General features: G+C 42.7%; 1 protein-coding gene across 1 annotated transcript in view; it reads left to right on the top strand.

Moving 5' to 3' along the window:
- DAB1 (DAB adaptor protein 1) overlaps nt 1-18,596 on the top strand; it is a 433,463-nt gene that overhangs the window by 396,135 nt on the left and 18,732 nt on the right. The window contains exons 9-10 of the mRNA XM_042781851.1: nt 12,397-12,459; nt 15,630-15,738. Coding sequence (XP_042637785.1) covers nt 12,397-12,459; nt 15,630-15,738 — 172 coding nt within the window. The remainder of the gene's footprint in view (nt 1-12,396; nt 12,460-15,629; nt 15,739-18,596) is intronic.

The following is an 18,596-nucleotide window of genomic DNA, read 5'->3' as shown; positions in this document are numbered from 1 at the left end:
TCTCAAATCTCAATAGGCCTGGAAAATTTTGGTATTAAATAGGATTTCATTGTAGTTGAATGATGATGATCCTTCATGGATTTTTCACTAGAAATATGAATTTCAACATCCTTTAAAAAGCTCCACAAATATATGATCTGGTTTAGATCAGACAATGAAAAACACTTTTACATCAAGGAGAGGCAGTTTGCTGTTTTTGCAAACTGAATTTTATTTACTGTCTAGACAGCAAAAATATCAGTTCTTCTGTAGAAATTTCCCAGCCAATGCGGAAAAAAAAAAAAAAAAAAAAACAAACTCACTGTCGTCGAGTCAGATTCGACTCATACTGACCCCTCCTTGGGTTTCCAAGGCAATATCACTATGGAAATAGATTGCCCAGTCTTCCTTCCAAGGAGTAGCTGGTGGGTTTGAACCACCAGCTTTCTGGTTAGCAGTGAAATGCCTTAGGCACTATGCCACCAGAGCTCCCAGTCAGTGCAAATGTAGGATGTTTTTCTTAAAAGAAGAGAATGTATAAGGAAGGCATATGCCTTGCATTTTAAAAGTACCCAGTGAGGCAAACATTTACTTTTTAAATTTTTAATATATATATTATCTAGAGCTGTGCCATCCAGTACAGTAGCCAGTAGCCATATGTAACTGTTTATATCTAAATCAATTAAAATGAAATAAAAAACCCATATCCTCAGTCACACTAGACATACTTCTAGTGCTCAGTAGCCTGTCTGCTGTCTTAGACAGTGTGGGCATAGAACTTTTCCATTTTTACAGAAAGTTCTCATGGACACCGCAGCTTCAGAGAGAAATCAGTTATTAATAGCATAGCTTCTGTTCTCCCTCTCCATCTCACCCCAACCCCTTTGTTCTTCAATTGCTAAACATAGTTTTTACTGCCTCTCTCTGCCAAGAAGTAGGAAAGTGACTGTTTCCTCTTGACTAGGGGTGATAGGGGGAGCTCTGGTAGCATAGTGGCTAAGACACTTGCCTGCTAACCAGACGGCTGGCGGTTCAAACCCACCAGCCACTCCTCGGAAGGAAGGTTGGGCAATCCTACTTCCGTAGTGATACTGCCTCGGAAACCCAAGGAGGGGTCGCTATGAGTTGGGTTTGACTCGACGGCACATAACAACAACAACAGGGGTGATAGGAGAGGCCTGGTGGTGTAATGCCTAAGGCATTTGACTGCTAACCAGGAGGCTGGCAGTTCAAACCCACCAGCCACTCCTTGGAAGGAAAACTGGGCAATGTATTTCTGTAGAGATACCCCCTCAAAAACCCAAGGAGGGGTCACTATGAGTCAGAACCAACTAGACAGCAGTGAGTTTTTTTTTTTGTGTGTGTGTGTGTGTGTGTGTGTGTTTTTAAAGGTAATAGCATAAACTTCTAGATACCTCCAAGGGAATTAGTTTTCATTATCATGTGTCTTCCTTGTTACATCACTTGCTAGAGGAAAAGTACATGCATTCAAGTCCCTGTATTCAACCCTCCTTGGGTTTCCGAACAACAACAACAACATGATAACAAGTATGAAAAAAAATAACAGGAAGAAAAAGACTTTAAGAGAAATGAACTTAAAAGGCTTGTGGTAGCTTAGGGTAAGGCAAGGCTTGCGGTATGGGGAGAACAGGGATTGGGTTTCTGATCAGGCTCATGAGACCAGAATTGAGCCAGAAAAAGTGCTGTGGTAGACAGATCACCCTTACTGATTGGATCTGAAATCTAAAGGGTTTTACTAAACTTTGTCTCAAGTAGAAACAGGAGGTGAGAGCTCCAAGAACTGACTGAGTCCAAGTGAGAAAATTAAGGTAACCACAAACATCAGTTATGAATGGGAAGAGGATTGCTAAGGGAGCAGGGAAGCCACATCTTCTGTCCTCCTCTAACCCCATAAGAGGAAGACAGAATCACCATCACCAGCCCAAGGTCTATTCTGTGAGGCCAGACATGCTGCCTCCCTCTAACCCTTTCACCAGCCCTTGACACCAGCTGTTCTTCCCACAGCACCCACCACCTCTCTGCTGGGTTCGATAATTTGCTGCAGTGGCCACACAGAACTCACTGATTATGGAGTTTATTAGGGAAGCAACAGGTTACAGTTGAAGTTCAGGAACACGCTCATTCTCTCTCAGCCTACTCTCTCTAAGCCAACAGTCTCTAACAGTCCCCCACCAGTGCGTGTCTCTTAATGTCTCTCTCAGCAATATATGGCTCTTGCATCTCTCTCTGAGCAATGCATGTCTCTCAGGAGTGCATTTCTCTCAGCAGCACTTCTTTCTCAGCCAGCAGTCAAAGAGACTCCTTCTGCCTCTAGAAGTGCTCCTTTTGAGCCTGGCAGAGTGACCACTAACCAATCCCAACATCAGAATTCGATACACCTGAGAGGGAGCAAATATCCCAGAAAATTACTTTGTGCTGCTCCCAACAGAAATATCCCAGGTGGATAACTTACAATCAGGAGCTACTCAGTTGCTCATGGCCAGTTCCACCAAGGAGTTTACGAAGACTTATGGCTAGAAAAGCCACACTATGTAATTTACCACACCACAAGGATGATAGGAAAGACTGCAGCCAGGAGAGAAGAGAAGGAAAAGATGAGATCAAGAATGGATTGAGCCCTAGAGAAAACCATAAATTTCTGATACATATGCTATGATATATATGAACCTTAAAAACATTATTCTAAGTGAAATAAGTTAAACTGAGAAAGGACAAATACTGTATGACTCCACTTACATAAGATACCTAGAACAGGAAATTCAGAGACAAAAGTTTATCAGTGGTCACAAGGGTCTGAGGAAGGGAAAAATGGGGCAATCTACTTCCATAAAGATTTAATGCCTCAGAAACCCAATGGGGGTCGCTGTGAGTCGGAATCAACTCACCGGTGATGGGTTTGTTTTTTGGTATTGCTTAATGGGTGTTAAGCTCTTTTGAGGGTGATGAAGAACATCTGGAAATGAGCAGTGGTGATGGTTACACAATATGTTGAAAGTCATTAATGTCACAGATTTATAGTCTTAAAAATGGTTGAAATGACAAATACTCTGTTATTTATATTTTAGCACAATAAAAAAAAAAAAATACTAAAAATAGATCGAGGGATCAGGACCAGGAAGCAACAGAGCATCCTCTTACACAGGACCTGGCCTGTGCTTTTGGTGGGGAGCAGTTTCTAAAGAGGGCACAGGCTGGACTTTTTGTTTCTTCTTCCTCTTTGTTTTTCTGAATATCACATAATGATAGTTTCCTACCAATAAAAAATGTGGGTACGTGCATGGCCAAAATGAGCCAAGAGAAAGAAGATGGGAAGAATTAATAACAGCTGCTATTGAGTGAGCATCTATTCTATGCCAAACACCCAACAAGATTTTGCTTTCCTCCTCTCAATAAACCTGATTTGTTGCATCATGACCACTCCCACTTTAGAGATGAGCAAGCTCCAGTTAATTAGCTTGTCCAGAATCACATGGATGGGTGGTGTAGCCAGGATCAAAGAGATGCATTTGTTCACATGCATGGACCATGCTTCATCTGAAATTATGGAAATTGCCTCCTCATCCCACAGCTCCACACCTCACCAAGGGCCACTTCTTCTGTCACCAGGAGAGTGACAGGCCTGTGCCGACACTGGTTATCCTCCCACATTTTCATTATATGGAGCGTGGTGGGGGTTTTATGAGACTCCACCACAGGCTGTTTTTCAAATTTATTTAATTCATCCATCACGCTCTGAAGCCATTTGCTTTTTTATATTGGACAGATGTAATGAGATTTTGGACACTAAAAAATGTTTTTATTAAAAGTTATGACCCAGAGCTAGTTGGTGGGGGCTCTGCCATAAATCCCCAGAAGTGTGTGAATTTATAAAGGATGTAGTGACATAACCTTAACCTTTTAGGCCACACCATAGATTACAGGATCACTTAAACTAATATTGTCTCCCTACCTCTCCCCACCTCTGGCCAAATAATAATAATAATAATTTATGTGGTCACTTGATGTGATGGCTTCTCCACTCAGCCAAAGTTGACTAATGGTGAACCAATGCCTTGGGAAGAGGGTAGTTGATGACAGGGGTCATTGGTGCTTGGCCTGCAGGCCCTGCTGCAGTTGGCATGGGCACAATGGGTTCTCCTGCTCTGCCCTGAACCTCTGTAACTGGGGTTGAGGCGAAGTAACAGTTATCCTTTCTTTACAGACAAGGTGAAAGCAATTTCTTGTAAATTAGGAGTATAATGGAGCTATGGGTGGTGGTTTCTCTACACCTCCATTGCCAAAGGGAAGCTCTCGTCAAAGTTAGGAAATGACACAATTATTTATGGTCATTCATAACTCCATTTTAATGTCAATATTAGCAGATTTATATTATTGCCACACTACTTGGAAATCATCCAAAAAATAATTAGCTTCTCCATATAGATCAAAACATGGTATATGTCTCTGTGTGTATGTGTAATATTTTATATATACACACACACACAAATATGTAATGTTATAAACAAGAAAATAAAAATCAACAAAAGAAATGGATTTGGCCATTTACCAGCTAGTTTTAAAACATGCATTGTTTTATATGCATTTGAGCACTTGCCAAATGTGCCAGACTCTCTGAACTGCTGAGGATTCAGGAGTAAATAAGGCATAGTCCCTGTTTCAGGGAGCTCACAGTTTTATTTTGTCATTGTTGTTAGGTGCCACCAACTTGGTTGCGACTCATAGCAACCCTATTGTACAATAGAATGAAACACTACTAAGTCCTGTGCTATTCTCATAATCAGTGCTATGCTTGAGTGCATCATTGTAGCCACTGTGTCAATCCATCTCCTAGAGGGTCTTTCCCTTTTTCACTGACCCTCTCCTTTGCCCAGCATGATAGCCTTCTCCAGGGACTCATCTTTCTTCCTAGTCTGTCTTAGTCTGGAAGCTCAGCTGAAACCTGTCCACCATGGGTGACACTGCTGGTGTTTGAAATACTGGTAGCATAGCTTTCAGCATCATAGCAACATGCAAGCCACCACAATACAACAAACTGATAGACAAGTGGTGACACGTTTGTATTGGCACAGAAAATGTGTTAAGAGCTCAGAGGATCAAGGAAAGCTTCATGGAAGAGGTGACTTTTAAACTGCGTTTTGAAGAATTTGGCAGTCTTTGAGTTTTCGGAGATGGGGACAAAAGCATTTCAAGCAGCAAAGACAATCTGCACAAAAGTGGATACAAACCTAGCTTTTCAGAGGCTTCTCCAAGAGTTAAGTTTGGCTAACACACTTGATAACATTTTTTTGTCCTTTTAAAAGAAAACTGTCCAGAGTAGGTGTGCTCTAATCTGCTTCTGCTGAGACTGGGCCAGTAATGCTTATAATTGCAGGATGATGGACTTTAAACTAACAAATTCACCACTGCTGTATTTGTTAATCCAGCTTGTGTTTTATCATCTGCTGTGCTAGAAAGATATTCCAGGATTTTCACAGTACATTGGCAACAGCTCCCGCCTACTGAGACTATGCGAGTGTAAACCATAGATACTGTCATCATTAAACTCATAAATCCATGTCATTTGTGTGTCACTCACCTCATGCTCATTCATCATCCCTTCCACTTTCAGAATGGCCATCCATTTGAAGATTTTGAAGAACGGTTTGCTGCAGCCACCCCGGTAAGAATGAAAGGGCCCTGTCTGGTTAACTGTTTCATGTCATTATCCCATCATTCATTTCATGCTCATGAGTCATGCCTTGTGGTTACAGAACAGAAACGTACTGGTGGACTTTGATGAGATTCTTGAGACAACAAAGGTAAGGCCTGAAGGCTCTTGTTAAATGAGGGTGTTCTGGTCACTCTCCTGCATTCCATATCACCTTCATTCAGCGCGTATGGATGGTTGATACTTGCTCTGCTCCAGGGGGAATCTATTTCACTGTTCACGTGAGGACTGTTGAGCCCTGCAGAGAAGGCAGATAATAAGAGCATGTGTGTACATGTGTGAGAGAGAGTATGTGTTCTCAAGAAAAGATAGCAACTGTTCTTTTTATTCAACAACACTTTTCAAGCCCCTGACATGTGCCAGGGAGTCTGATTGATGCTGGAGATACAGTAGAAGGGAAGGTACAGCCTCTGTCCTTGAGGAGCACATAGCGTAACACAGTATAGCATGGGATGGAATGGGACAGGATAGAGTAGGATAAGCCTTGTGTAGTATGTCATAGTATAGTAGGAATTCAGACACGTACACAGGATGTGGTAAATGCCCCACTATGGAGTAAACCCAGGGAGGGTTTTTACTCAGTTTATGCCCTGGTATTCAGTACTGGTTTCCTGCCAATATTTTTCAGATTGATTACTTCACAGGCCGGCAAGTATTATGACCCCAGAGGAGTACAGCATGTTTTGGGGAGCCTTGAGAACAGTAGTGGGAGCCTTGGTGATGCAGTGGTTGAAGTGCTCAGCTGCTAACCAAAAGGGGTTTGAACTCATGAGTCACTCTATGGGAGAAAGATACAACTGTCTCCTCCTGTAAAGATTTACAGCTTGGGAAATCCTATGGGACTGTTCTACTCTATCGTATAGGTTTGCTATAAGGCAGAATTGACTTGATGGACATGGCTAGAACAGTGGTCCTTAATCTTGACTGCAAATTAGAATCACCTAGAGAGCTTGTACAGTCCCGATGACTAGGCTGTACCTAGCCCTCAGTGATTTTTAAAGATTTCCCCAGGTGATATCAGTATTTACCTGAGGGTGAGAAACACAGATCTAGGAATACCCCAATGGCAGCGGGATGGGGTGCAGATTGAGTTAGGAAACAAATACTTCTGGTTTGTGTCCTGAAGGATGGGTGGGAAAGGCAGTAGGGCAAGGATGGGTGTTCTAGGTATGAAGAGGAGCATGTGCTAAGGCCCTGAAGTGGCCTCTCCTGTGATTCTCTCTTCATAACGTGACATGGATCGTATCTATAGGTCTGCCTTTCCATGAAACTGTGTGTTCTTCAGAGTGGGATTGTGCCTTACTAATCTCTGTATCCTCTGCTCTTAGAACAGTATCTGATGCACAATAGGGGCCCCACACATTTTCTGAATGAAAGGGACCAGGACACCCCTGATGCCAAAACAGAGGTAGTGGGTCTATGAGAATGTGCTGTGGGGGTCAACCCATGACATCTCAGCTTATCTCAGAGAGGTTCAGAATTTTTCCATAGGAGGAGCTTAGGGGCAACAGGCTAGTTGGCAGAAGGACTAGGGGAGCTAAACTTAAAAGAGCAATTATACTGAATTCCAGATATTTTTGGGCACCTGTCAATTGTTCAGGAGCTCTGGTGGTGTAGTACTTAAGTCATTTGACTGCTAACCAGAAAGCTGGTGGTTCAAACCCACCAGCCACTCCTCAGAAGGAAGGTTGGGCAATCTACTTAACATAGTAATACCACTTCAGAAACCCAAGGAGGGGTCGCTATGAGTCGGATCCGACTTGACGGCAGTGTGTTTGGTTTTGGTTTTTGGTCAATTGTTCATATCAAAGAATGGCTGGAGAGGAGGAAGAGGCCCAGTGATGATGGTGAGGGGTTTCCCTCACCCTCTGAGCTATTTTTCATCACCTTCCCTGGTGGAGGCAGCTTCCAGTGCCTAGAAAATGCCCATGGAGTTAAAGATAGAACAAAATGTGCCACCTACAGCTACATCTCTCTCTACCTGAAGACATTTGAAATGAAAGGCCTTTCATAGTGAAAGGCCTTGTTCTGTCTAGGGTGAGTAGGCATCCTGAGCTGACATTCCACTTGGAATTTTTGGATGGATGTGCATCATGGCAACCCTCTCAGGAACCTTTGCCTGTGGCTAGAGGATACTGTGGAGTTGCACTTCCACTGCTTAGGAAGACTAGCTAAAATATTGTAAAGTGATATAGATAAACAAGTTGCTGGTTGGCCTGTAGGTCAAGTCCCAGCTTCTTTGAGCTGACTAGTTGTTGACCAGTCACTTAACTGCTCAGCTTCAGCTAACTCAACTGTAAAGTACAGACAATAACAATAATGCCTATGCCAGCCTCCTGGGCTTGGTGAGTGTCAAACATGATGATAATGTATTTGAAAGTGTATTATAAACTATAAAGTATTTTACAAGTGTGAGTTGTTAGTTTTATTCTCTTGAGGCCTTTAAAGTGATTAATTAGAACAATATTATCAGAAGAAACATGGTTTATTAGGTTACAAATAAAAGAATTGGGGTTAACAAGGGGAGGAGTGCTGTGGAAGTAGATATTATTCTAGATTTTCAATCACATATGGTTATTAGAATTATTTTTAATTTTATGGCCTAAGAATCCCTTTTTTCTATAGAATTTAATTAACTCAAGCAAATCCAACAGAATGAAATAACAATCTTATGTTTTATGCCTCTGCATGTTTTTCTCGTTTAATCCTTAAGTGAAAATCGTGTGGCAAGAGGAAAGTCTATATCTCAAGAGTGAAGGTTATTTTAAAAGTTGTGCTTAAGAAGAAAATTAGCCAATAAATTATATTTATGATGTTAGTAAAAGTGTGCCATGAGTCCAACACATTTGAGATGTAAATTGTATGACTTAATTATTAACTTCATTTTAATATTTTCCTAACACTGAAAATAGTTGTGGGCCATTTTATAAGTGTTGAGTTCCAATCACGAGGCAGCCCCGAAGCTCTGTTTGAATTGATTAAATGGAATTATTCCTTTTATGAATTGGGAGAGGCTTTAAAGGACTGGTGTAGTTTCACCAAATAACATAAAAAGAACCTTGTTGGTAGATGTCACAGTTAACATTATAAAGGAGCTATACCTAAGAAAAACACTGGTTTAGGGACCAGCCAGGTTTGGTGAGAACACCTGAAGGCTGACCGACTCATTACCATTAGGCAGCTGGACTGTGATCAGTAAGAGATAGTAAGTTAGTAATGAGTTGACAAAAAAATGTGAAATAACACACAAGTCCCACCATGGCTTTGCCCCTGCCCACCTCACCAGCCACCTCTCCTGTTCTTCTCTTCCCCCTTACACACTGCTCACACCACACTGCTTAGAGCTTACCTACCCTGGGTGGCACAAATGATTAAGCACTCAGCTATTGGCAGGCAGTTTGAACACACCCTGAAGCACCTCATAGGAAAGGGCTGGCAATCTGCTTTTGAAAAATCAAGGCTTTGACAACCCTGTGGACCAGTTCTGCTCTACCAACTGGGGTTGCCATGACTTGGAATCAAGTCAGTGGCAACTGGTTTGAGAGTTGTTTTTGTCATTTTACCCATGCTGTTCGGCACCTCTATTCTTTGGCTTATATAGTTTCATCTGCTGGGATTGTCCTTCCTCCTCTCTGTTGCCTTCAGAATTTAGATCAGCCATTTCCTTTAGAAAGGCTTCATTGAACTTGTCCCCAGGAGCTTGTTAAGTACTCCCACAGCACCCACAGAGACCTCTTTTGCCGTTCCTGCTGCATTACATTGAAACTCTTTGTATCTGTAGATTTCCTAGAATCTCTAGGTGGTGCAAACCATTAATGTGCTTGGCTATTAACTAAAAGGTTGGAAGTTCAAGTCTACCCAGAGTCACCTTGGAAGACAGGCCTGACATTCTACTTCCAAATAACTAGCCATTGAAAGAAAATCCTCCAGAGCACAGTTCTGCTCTGACACATACAGGGTCACCTCGGCAGTAGATTGCCTCACCAGACCGTGAGCTCCCTGAGGGCTGGAACTTTGCATTTTTCATCATTATGTTTCTAGTCCCCAGCACAATGCCTAGCATCTAAATGTTGGGAAGGAAATTAATATTTATAGGGTACTATATGGTCTTATTGTTGTTTGCCATCGAGTCAGACCCGACTCATAGTGACTCCTCCTTGGGTTTCTGAGGCAGTATCAGTATGGAAGTAGATTGCCCAACCTTCCTTCTGAGGAGTGGCTGGTGGGTTTGAACTGGCACTTGACTGCTAACCAGAAGACTGGCGGTTCAAACCCCCCAGCCACTCTTTGGGAAGGAAGGTTGAGCAATCTACTTCCGTAGAGATACTGCCTCGGAAACCCAAGGAGGGGTTGCTGTGAGTCGGGTCTGACTCGACGGCACATAACAACAACAAATATGGTCCTAAGGAGCTCTGGTGGTGTAGTGCCTAAGGCATTTGACTGCTAACCAGAAGGGTGGTGGTTCAAACCCACCAGCCACTCCACGGAAGGAAGACTGGGCAATCTCCTTCCGTAAAGATTTACCACCTCAGAAACCCAAAGGGGGTCACTAGGGGTCGCTATGAGTTGGGATGGCTTGATGGCAGTGAGTTTGGTTTGGTTTTTTATTTGGTCCTACTGTGTGCCACAGGGCACTGGTGGTTCAGTGGTAGGATTCCCCCTTCCTAGGTTTGGTTCTTGGCTGGTGCTCCTCAAGCACAGCCACCACCCATTGGCCAGTGGAGACTTGTGTTGCTGTCATGCTAAAAGTTTTCAGCAGAACTTCCAGACTAAGACATACTAGGAAGAAGGGCTGGCTCTACTTCCAAAAATTAACCAGTGAAAACTCTGTGGATTGCAGTGGTCTGATCCCACTGTGCATGAAGTCCCCACACGTTTGGGGCTGACTCAGTGGAAGCTAACAACACCAACTGTATAGCAGGCACCACTGAACCGAACGAACCGAACTCACTGCCGCGGAGTCGGATCCGACTCATAGCGACCCCTATCACTGTGGAAGTAGATTGCTTAATCTTCCTTCCAAGGAGTGGCTGGTGGGTTTGAACCTCCAGCTTTCTGGTTAGCAGTCAAATGCCTTAGGCACCACTAGTCAATCTGAAAGCTTAATAGAAAGAATTGAAAGTGAGTTAACAAGGCTAAGCTTCTTTCCTTTCAGCAAAAAGCCTTTTGTGCCTTTGTTAAAAAGTCAGACCTAGGCTGATTTCAGGAACCCTGGTGGCACAATGCTTAAGCGTTCAGCTGCTAACGAAAGGTTGGCAGTTCGAACTCACCAGCAACTCCGTGGAAGAAAAGACCTAGCAATCTGCTCTCATAATGATTACAGCTTAGGAAACCCTATGGGGCAATTTTACTCTGTCCTACAGGGTTGCTGTTCGTTTCAATCAACATGACAGCACCCAACAAGAACAAACTGACTTTGAAGAAAAGTCGTGCTGTTAATTTTGTCAACAGATCTACAAAGGAGATACTGTGTTCTCCGCTCTGCAGATGAGGGAAGTGCAGCTCTGAGCAGTTGCATTTGGAAGTGGTAGAGCCCAAGTACATGCCCAGGTGTGGACCCTTTCTGACCCTTTCTTGTCAGTGGAAAGGAACATTCCTTTCTTTGTGCAAATCATCGAGATCCAGCCATGGCCTGGTTAAAACAGAGTTTAAGTGCAAACTCTCCCTGTCCTTTGTATTAAGTGATGCTTTTCTGTCCCCCAACTTAGAAGCTCTCATTTAAAATCTGAAGATGGAGGTAGAGTGAATTTTCCTCAGCGGACTGGTTTGTGCAAAGCATGTGACGATAGATTTCTCATCATTAAGTCAGGCCATGTGGTTCCTGCCCATAGACTCCCCATGGTCTCTGAAGCTGGAAGTGTATGCAGATTAATTTCTAAGTATATCTTAAAGGATTTCTTCAGCTGATATGGCTGGCCTTGCCCCAACACTCTCATATGATGGATGGGGATAGAGATGAGACAGTGTCTGCAGTGATGGAGTTCCTAGGAGTGATTGATAGTATATGTACTGGGCTGTTTCTTTTGCCCTTCCTGGTATTAAATACTATGAGTTGTTTTTTTTTTTATTTTTTCCCCCTCCAACCAGTTTTATCTAAAGATAGACTGTTTCAGGGGCTACAATTTATGACATGCTCCACATGCAAAATTTCCAACCCTGCCCTGGGTGCCCTTGATATGACCTCTATGCAACTCAGTTTATTTGTCTGTAAAAATGGGGATGATGAGTCCCCTCTCTCAGGGTTAGTATTATTGGGAGCATTGGCTGAGAAGTGATCATGAAGTCTTATCTTACTGTACTTAGCACATGGAGGCATTTTGTATGTGTTCATACACTCCTGAAAGAAAACAAATCATGGGTTGCTTTCCCACATTTATATCCTGGGGCACTGATGGCATGTGATGGTAAATAAGTGTGAATTGCTATTATTATTATTGCTTATGGAGGTGGCTGATGGGCTGATCTCCCTGACTCAGCCCTGAAAAACGTCCCCAGAAGAAATGATTCTGGTCCAGTCTGATGTGTTGTTTTTGGGATAAGGAAGTATGGTAATGACCAACTGGGTTCATTGTTTGTATAGCCATGATGAAAAAGGGAAACATTTACCCTCGTGTCATGCTATTCTTGAAGCAGTGTCCAGTAGCATCAGCTTTCCTTGTGATTATGTGGTTCTCTTTTTGTCTTTTCAGGCTGTGACCCAATTAGAACTTTTTGGGGACATGTCAACCCCTCCTGATATAACTTCTCCCCCCGTAAGTATGCACTCCCTTCTGAGCCCTGCCTCCCCTCCCCGTCTTTCCTTAATCTCATAGTGGAGAGAATATGGATTTTGTATTAAAGAGGCCAGCTAGTGAATTTCACCTCTGACTCTTTCAAACTGTGTAACTTAGGCCAGTTAAATAGCAATCCTAAACCTCAATTTTCTCTGCTATTAAAAAAATAGAGGGGAGTTATAATATATACTTCTGTTTTGAGACATAAATGAGACCATGCATTCAGCAATTAGTTGGGAAATATAAGGAAGATATGCAACATGACAACAAACACGATGAGGCATTTGTCATCACCTACCCAGAGCCTGGCACACGAGAAGTCGAAGTCGGTGGGCAGCCCAGTCAAAGAAGTATTTTCTCCTCTACCCCTTTCTGCCCTTCCCACATCCTGCTTACCTTCTTTTCTTCCCCAACCCCATTCCTTTTCATTGCCTTCCTCCCTTCCAGCATGCCCCCTAGATTCCCAGACCATGACCTTGTCTCACCAAGCTACTCTGTTTTGTTTGGTTTGGGTTTTGTTGTGTTTTAACTTTGTATTGTGATTTGGGTAGACGTTTACAGAGCAAATCGGTTTTCCATTCAGCAATTCATACACATTTTGTGACATTGATTGGAGTCCCCACAATGTAACAACACTCTTCCTGCTTCTTCCCTGTGTTTACCGTTTCCGTTCATCCTGTTTCCCTATCCCTTCCTGCCTACTGAGCCTTATCCCTGGGCAAGCTCTTCTGATCTCCTTTGCTTGATTAAGGAATGCCTACCTCCCTGGTTGTACTGTTCATGTCATAGGCCTCCCTATTGCTTGGTTGAAAGTTAAGCCCCTGGGGTGTGTTCAATTCTGGCTTGAAGGCTGACTAAGCACCACAGTCTCAGAGTTCCGCCAGTTTCTGTCAGACAAGTTGTTGTTATTTGCCATTGAGTCAGACCCATCTCATAGCGACCCCTTCTTGGGTTTCCGAGGCAGTATCACTACGAAAGTAGATTGCCCCATCTTCCTTCCAAAGAGTGGCTGGTGGGGTTGAACCTCCAGCCTTCTGGTTAGCAGTCAAGTGCCTTAGGCACTTTGCTACCAGAGCTCCTGTCAGACAAGTAATTTTTATGTTTTAAGTTTTGTTCCACATTTTCCTCCCACTCTGCCCAGGTCCTTCCATTGTGATCCCTTTCACAGCAGTTAGCAATGGTAACTGAGCACCATTTCACCCAGCTACTCTTGAAGCTTTGGATTCCCAGCCACACAGTTCTAGCCAGGGCACCTCCCTCAATTCATAGAAGAGATTTTAGGGAGCCCTAATTTGAAAATGAAAAGAAGAAAACAGAATCAAAACCAAACCAAACAACATCCCAATGCTTTGAGAGCGGCATGCATTCAAAGGCAACCCTTGCAACCACTGCAAAGAAAAGAGGCGAGCTGGCCCTGCCGCCCCCTCCCTGCCCATTCCTGGAGGTGGGCGGAGAGCAGTCAGCCGCAGCTGCACCAGCTGAAGCTGCTGGGAGGGGGCGGCTCCTCTGGGCACTCTGTAATTGTGCAAACCGAGGGATGGTGCTATGGTTCATTGGCAAGATGTGCTTCAGAGAGAAAAGGCTGTAACCTTACCACGGAGGACAGATGGCACAAGACCCTGCTGCCCACAGCTGCCAACAGGGAATCTGGACACAGCTGCTTTGTTCCCAGCACCTGATGCCCAGAGCAGCTGGGAGGGAGGGGACAGCAGCATCTTTCCCCAGGGAAGCTGGACACCTCTAGTGAGTCTCATTCTTTCCTCCATCCCAGGAGTAAGAGCTTCATCCTAAGCACTTGGAATCTAAGAACACAGGGCTAGGGAGCTGGAATGATCTGAAGAGATCTTCAAAACTTATCTCCTTCATTTTATAGATGAGCAAACTGAGTCCCACAAAGGGTACATGACTGACCCAAGGTCACATAGGGGAAAAGAGAACAGCACTGACCTGACTTGTATTTAAAAGTGCTTAACACAGCAGCTTATGGCTATATTTCTGGCCCTGAACCCAAGCGCAGCCCAAATGGGTATTTAATAATCCTTAGAACAATGCCATTCATCCCACAAGCTGCTAATCTAAAAATGGCCTTGTCTAATTGCCGTGGTTTGAGGATTAATTGCTTGCCCCAGTCTCTTCCAAGGGAAAAAATATAAGGATATTATGGTATCGAGTAAATTTATTCTCTATAGACAAAAGATTACTGTAAACACACGTGGACATTAAAAAAAAAAAAAAAACTAGTACTAATGTTTTTACTTCAGTACTCCTCACCTTAACCACTAGGTCATGCAGCAACCCTTTCGGGAATTCCAGCACAAGTCAGGAACTGTAGAATTTTCAGCTGCTTAGGCATTATTTTTTGTTGTCTTCTTAAATACTTAGTTCTTTTTGCAAGTGAAAACTCAGGCAAAATTCTGGGAGGCTCCAGGATACGAGTGTCTATACTCCAGTTGCTAAGCATGGTTTGTTCATTTAGACAGCTTCTGTTTATTGATTGTAGTTTAAATGGCGACCCCTGAGGTGGGCACACAGTTCAGAGTGAGTGTATGCCAATTTGAATTGGCCATTTCTAACAGGTGAAAGCCAGATATTATGGAATTGTTCAATGACCTGAAAACACTCTCCAAGAGATAGGGGCTTAAACTAAACAATTATGATCCTGTTGTTGTTATGTGCTGTTGAGTCGGACCCAACTCATAGCAACTCCTCCCTGGGTTTCCAAGACAGTATCACTGGAGAAGTTGATTGCCCCTTCCTCCTTCTGAGGAGTTGCTGGCGGGTTTGAACTGCCAGCCTTCTGGTTAGCAGTTAAGTGACTTAGGCACTATGCTACCAGAGCCCCCATCATGATCCTGTTGTTGTTGTTGTTGTTATGTGCCTAGCCTTACTTTATTGAGCACTCATGAGCCTAAACCTGGTGCTGAATCAGTTAAGTGTGTGATCAGATTTAACCTTCACAGCAGGTCTATAGTGTAGGTATCATTTTCCCCATTCTATAAATAAAGGTCTAAACACTGTATAAGTGGCCTATTCTGTGGCCCACTTCTTCACTGCCCCTTCCCCTCTTAATTGCTACACCTGCTGCCTCCCATGCTTGCTAACTACTGAGCCAGGTCTCCCTCATGAGTCCTTTTCTTTCTGTCTGACAGACTCCTGCAACTCCAGGTGATGCCTTTATTCCATCTTCATCTCAGACACTTCCAGCGAGTGCAGACATGTTTAGTTCTGTACCTTTTGGCACTGCTGCTGTACCCTCAGGTAAGTGCTCTTTAGCCAACTTCCCTTTCTTTGACCTCCACTCATTGAGAGGAATGATTGACTGAACCTGCTGCCAGTATATACCAGCACACCCAGGGAACCTCCAGTCCTTCTGACTTTTGAGGTAACATTGAAAAGCTGTTACGGGGTACAGAGCTCTGCTATGCTGCTGACTGGAATGCAGTCCTCTCCTGGAAAGTTCAAGATTCCTGGCTTCTCAGATACATAATTTTGGAGTTTGATGTACACACAGCCTGCCTGGAAATCAGGACAAGTTAATTTCCTCCTTCCACCTCAGCCAGAATGAGGAGAAGATAGCAAACTGAGGTAGGGATGGGAGTCCACAGACCTCTTGAGACCTGATGAATAGAAGATATCTGCCTCACTCGGGCTGACTCAAGCAGTAGGAGGTTCCTCATACATGGGGGGACCCTAAGGGATGATAGTGAACTGCTAACAATGAATTATGAAGGGGATGAGGTGCTTGGTGATTTACAGAATATTTTTTCTGATTTCTAGATATTCTTTGAAACATATATACTACATGTACAACAGTGGGAAATGTATATATTACCCAACAATATTCCAGATGAGTTAGAAATTGGTAGAATACTAGGCATCCTAAGTTTTTTTCCAAGGCTGAAAGCCTTCCATGTAGGTGGATCACTTTTAACTTGAAAATGAAAATTTTGGTATTAAACCCATTGCCATCAAGTCAGCTTGAACTCATAGCAACCTCATGCATTATGCAATAGAACAGGTTTTTCTTGTCTATAATCTTTTCAGAAGTAGATCACCAGGCCTTTCTTTCGTGGCACCACTGGGTGGGTTTGAATTGCCACCCTTCAGATGAGTAGCCAGGAGCAAACCTTTTGTATCATCCAGGGACCTAAGGTGGCATTCGTTCTGATTTTTTATACATATAATAGCCTTTGAACATATATTCTAATTATGCAACAGGGGAAAATATATATATTACAACATTATTTCAGGTGAGTTAGAAACTGGTAGAATACCAGGCATCTTGTTTCCAAGGCAGAAAGCCCTCCATATAGCTATGTCACTCTTGAAAATGACCGAAGGTGATATTAAACCAAAAACCAAACCAGGTGTCATCAAGTTGATTTCAACTCATAGCGACCTTACCTGTTACAGAATAGAACTGCTTCATGGGTCTTCCCTGTCTATAATCTTTATAGGGAGCCTTGGTAATGTAGTGCCCAAGGCACTTGACTGCTAACCAGAAGGCTGGCAGTTCAAACCCACCAGCCACTCCTCGGAAGGAAAGTTGGACAGTCTACTCCCATAGAGATACCACCTTGGAAACCCAAGGAAGGGTTGCTATGAGTCAGGTCTGACTCGATGGCACATAACGACAACATAGACAGTATAACAAAGCAGGTTTCAGTTTATCATAAGGCCTTAAAAGAAAAATTATTTGATTATATATAATCTCTATTTAGGGAGCCCTGGTGGTGTAGTGCCTAAGGCACTTGACTGCTAACCAGGAGGCTGTGGTTCAAATCCACCAGCCACTCCTCAGAAGGAAGTTTGGGCAATCTACTTCCATAGTGATACCACCTCAGAAACCTAAAGGAGGGGTCTCTTTGAGTCAGGTCCGACTTGACGGCACATAACAATAACAACAGCATGATCTTTCAGAAGTAGCTTGCCAGGCCTTTCTTTCATGACACCACTGAGTGGGTTCAAATTGCCAAACTTTAGATGGGCAGTCAAGAACAAACCTTTCACAGCACCCAGGAACCTAGGTCCTACATTCTGCTTTTTATACACATAGAAGCCTTAGACAGTGGTAGGTTTTTTTTTTTTTTCTTCTGTCTTTAACTTATTTGAAAGCTGTGGTTTCATCTTTATTTCTCTATTCTATTTTTATAAATGGCAAATAGAGATTGAATATTTTAGAATACAAATCTTCTTGTGTTTTTTTCTATAAATAATTGCTTTTAATTACATAGTATTAGAAGCAAATTCTTGCCACCAAATATAAACCTTGCTTTTATTCAAAGTAAATTAAAAATTCATACCCTGTTCTGAAATAGTTATAGTTATTCTTCATGAGCCAAAGGATCATTTTGAACTTTTAAAAGGAACAGAGCTTGGCAGCCACTGACTCTAACTTACAGTTTACAATCTGCAGGGAGCCCAGAAATTTATGTAATTGCTAAATTAAATGCTTCTCAATTCAATCTGTTTCCCCATCTCTAAAATGGGATGGTAGTGATGACTCATTTCCCTTATCTAAAAGATATATTAAAGCCTCCTTGGGAATTGTGTAATAATATTGTCATTTTAAGTAAGAATAACTATTTTTCATCAGAAATACACTACCATTCTGTGCTGTTAGTCTTGTGAATATCCATGCTTTGAACCTATTACTGAATCAATAAAAATATGCTAGAGTTAATGGAATGCTATGCAGCACTAAAGAATAATGTAGACTCTGCAAAACACTGCATAATATGGATGAACTTGGAAGACCTTATGCTGAGTGAAATAAGTCAATCACAGAAGGACAAAAATAGTATTAGTTAATTGTTGTGGAGGGTCAAAGAAAGATTTATATATGGAGAGAAACTTACTTTATTGGTTGCCAGGGGTGAGAGGTAGGGAGAGGGAACACTCCAAAAAAAAAAATAAAAATAAAAATACATTGACCCATGTCACTTAAGTTTTGTGTATTTCACTGTACATAAATTATATTTCAATAAAATGCATTTAAAAAATATGCTAGAGTAGATGATGTGGTAGCATAGTGGCTAAAGCACTTGACTGCTAACCAGAAGGCTGGCGGTTCAAACCCACCAGCCACTCCTTGGAAGGAAGGTTCGGCAATCCTA

This window comes from Orycteropus afer, unplaced genomic scaffold (assembly GCF_000298275.1).
Source record: "Orycteropus afer afer isolate SDZICR_OR568_19922 unplaced genomic scaffold, OryAfe1.0 scaffold00183, whole genome shotgun sequence".
NCBI lineage: Eukaryota > Metazoa > Chordata > Mammalia > Tubulidentata > Orycteropodidae > Orycteropus > Orycteropus afer.
Note: the sequence above shows the minus strand (reverse complement) of the source record. Positions and strands in the feature narration are given on the sequence as shown.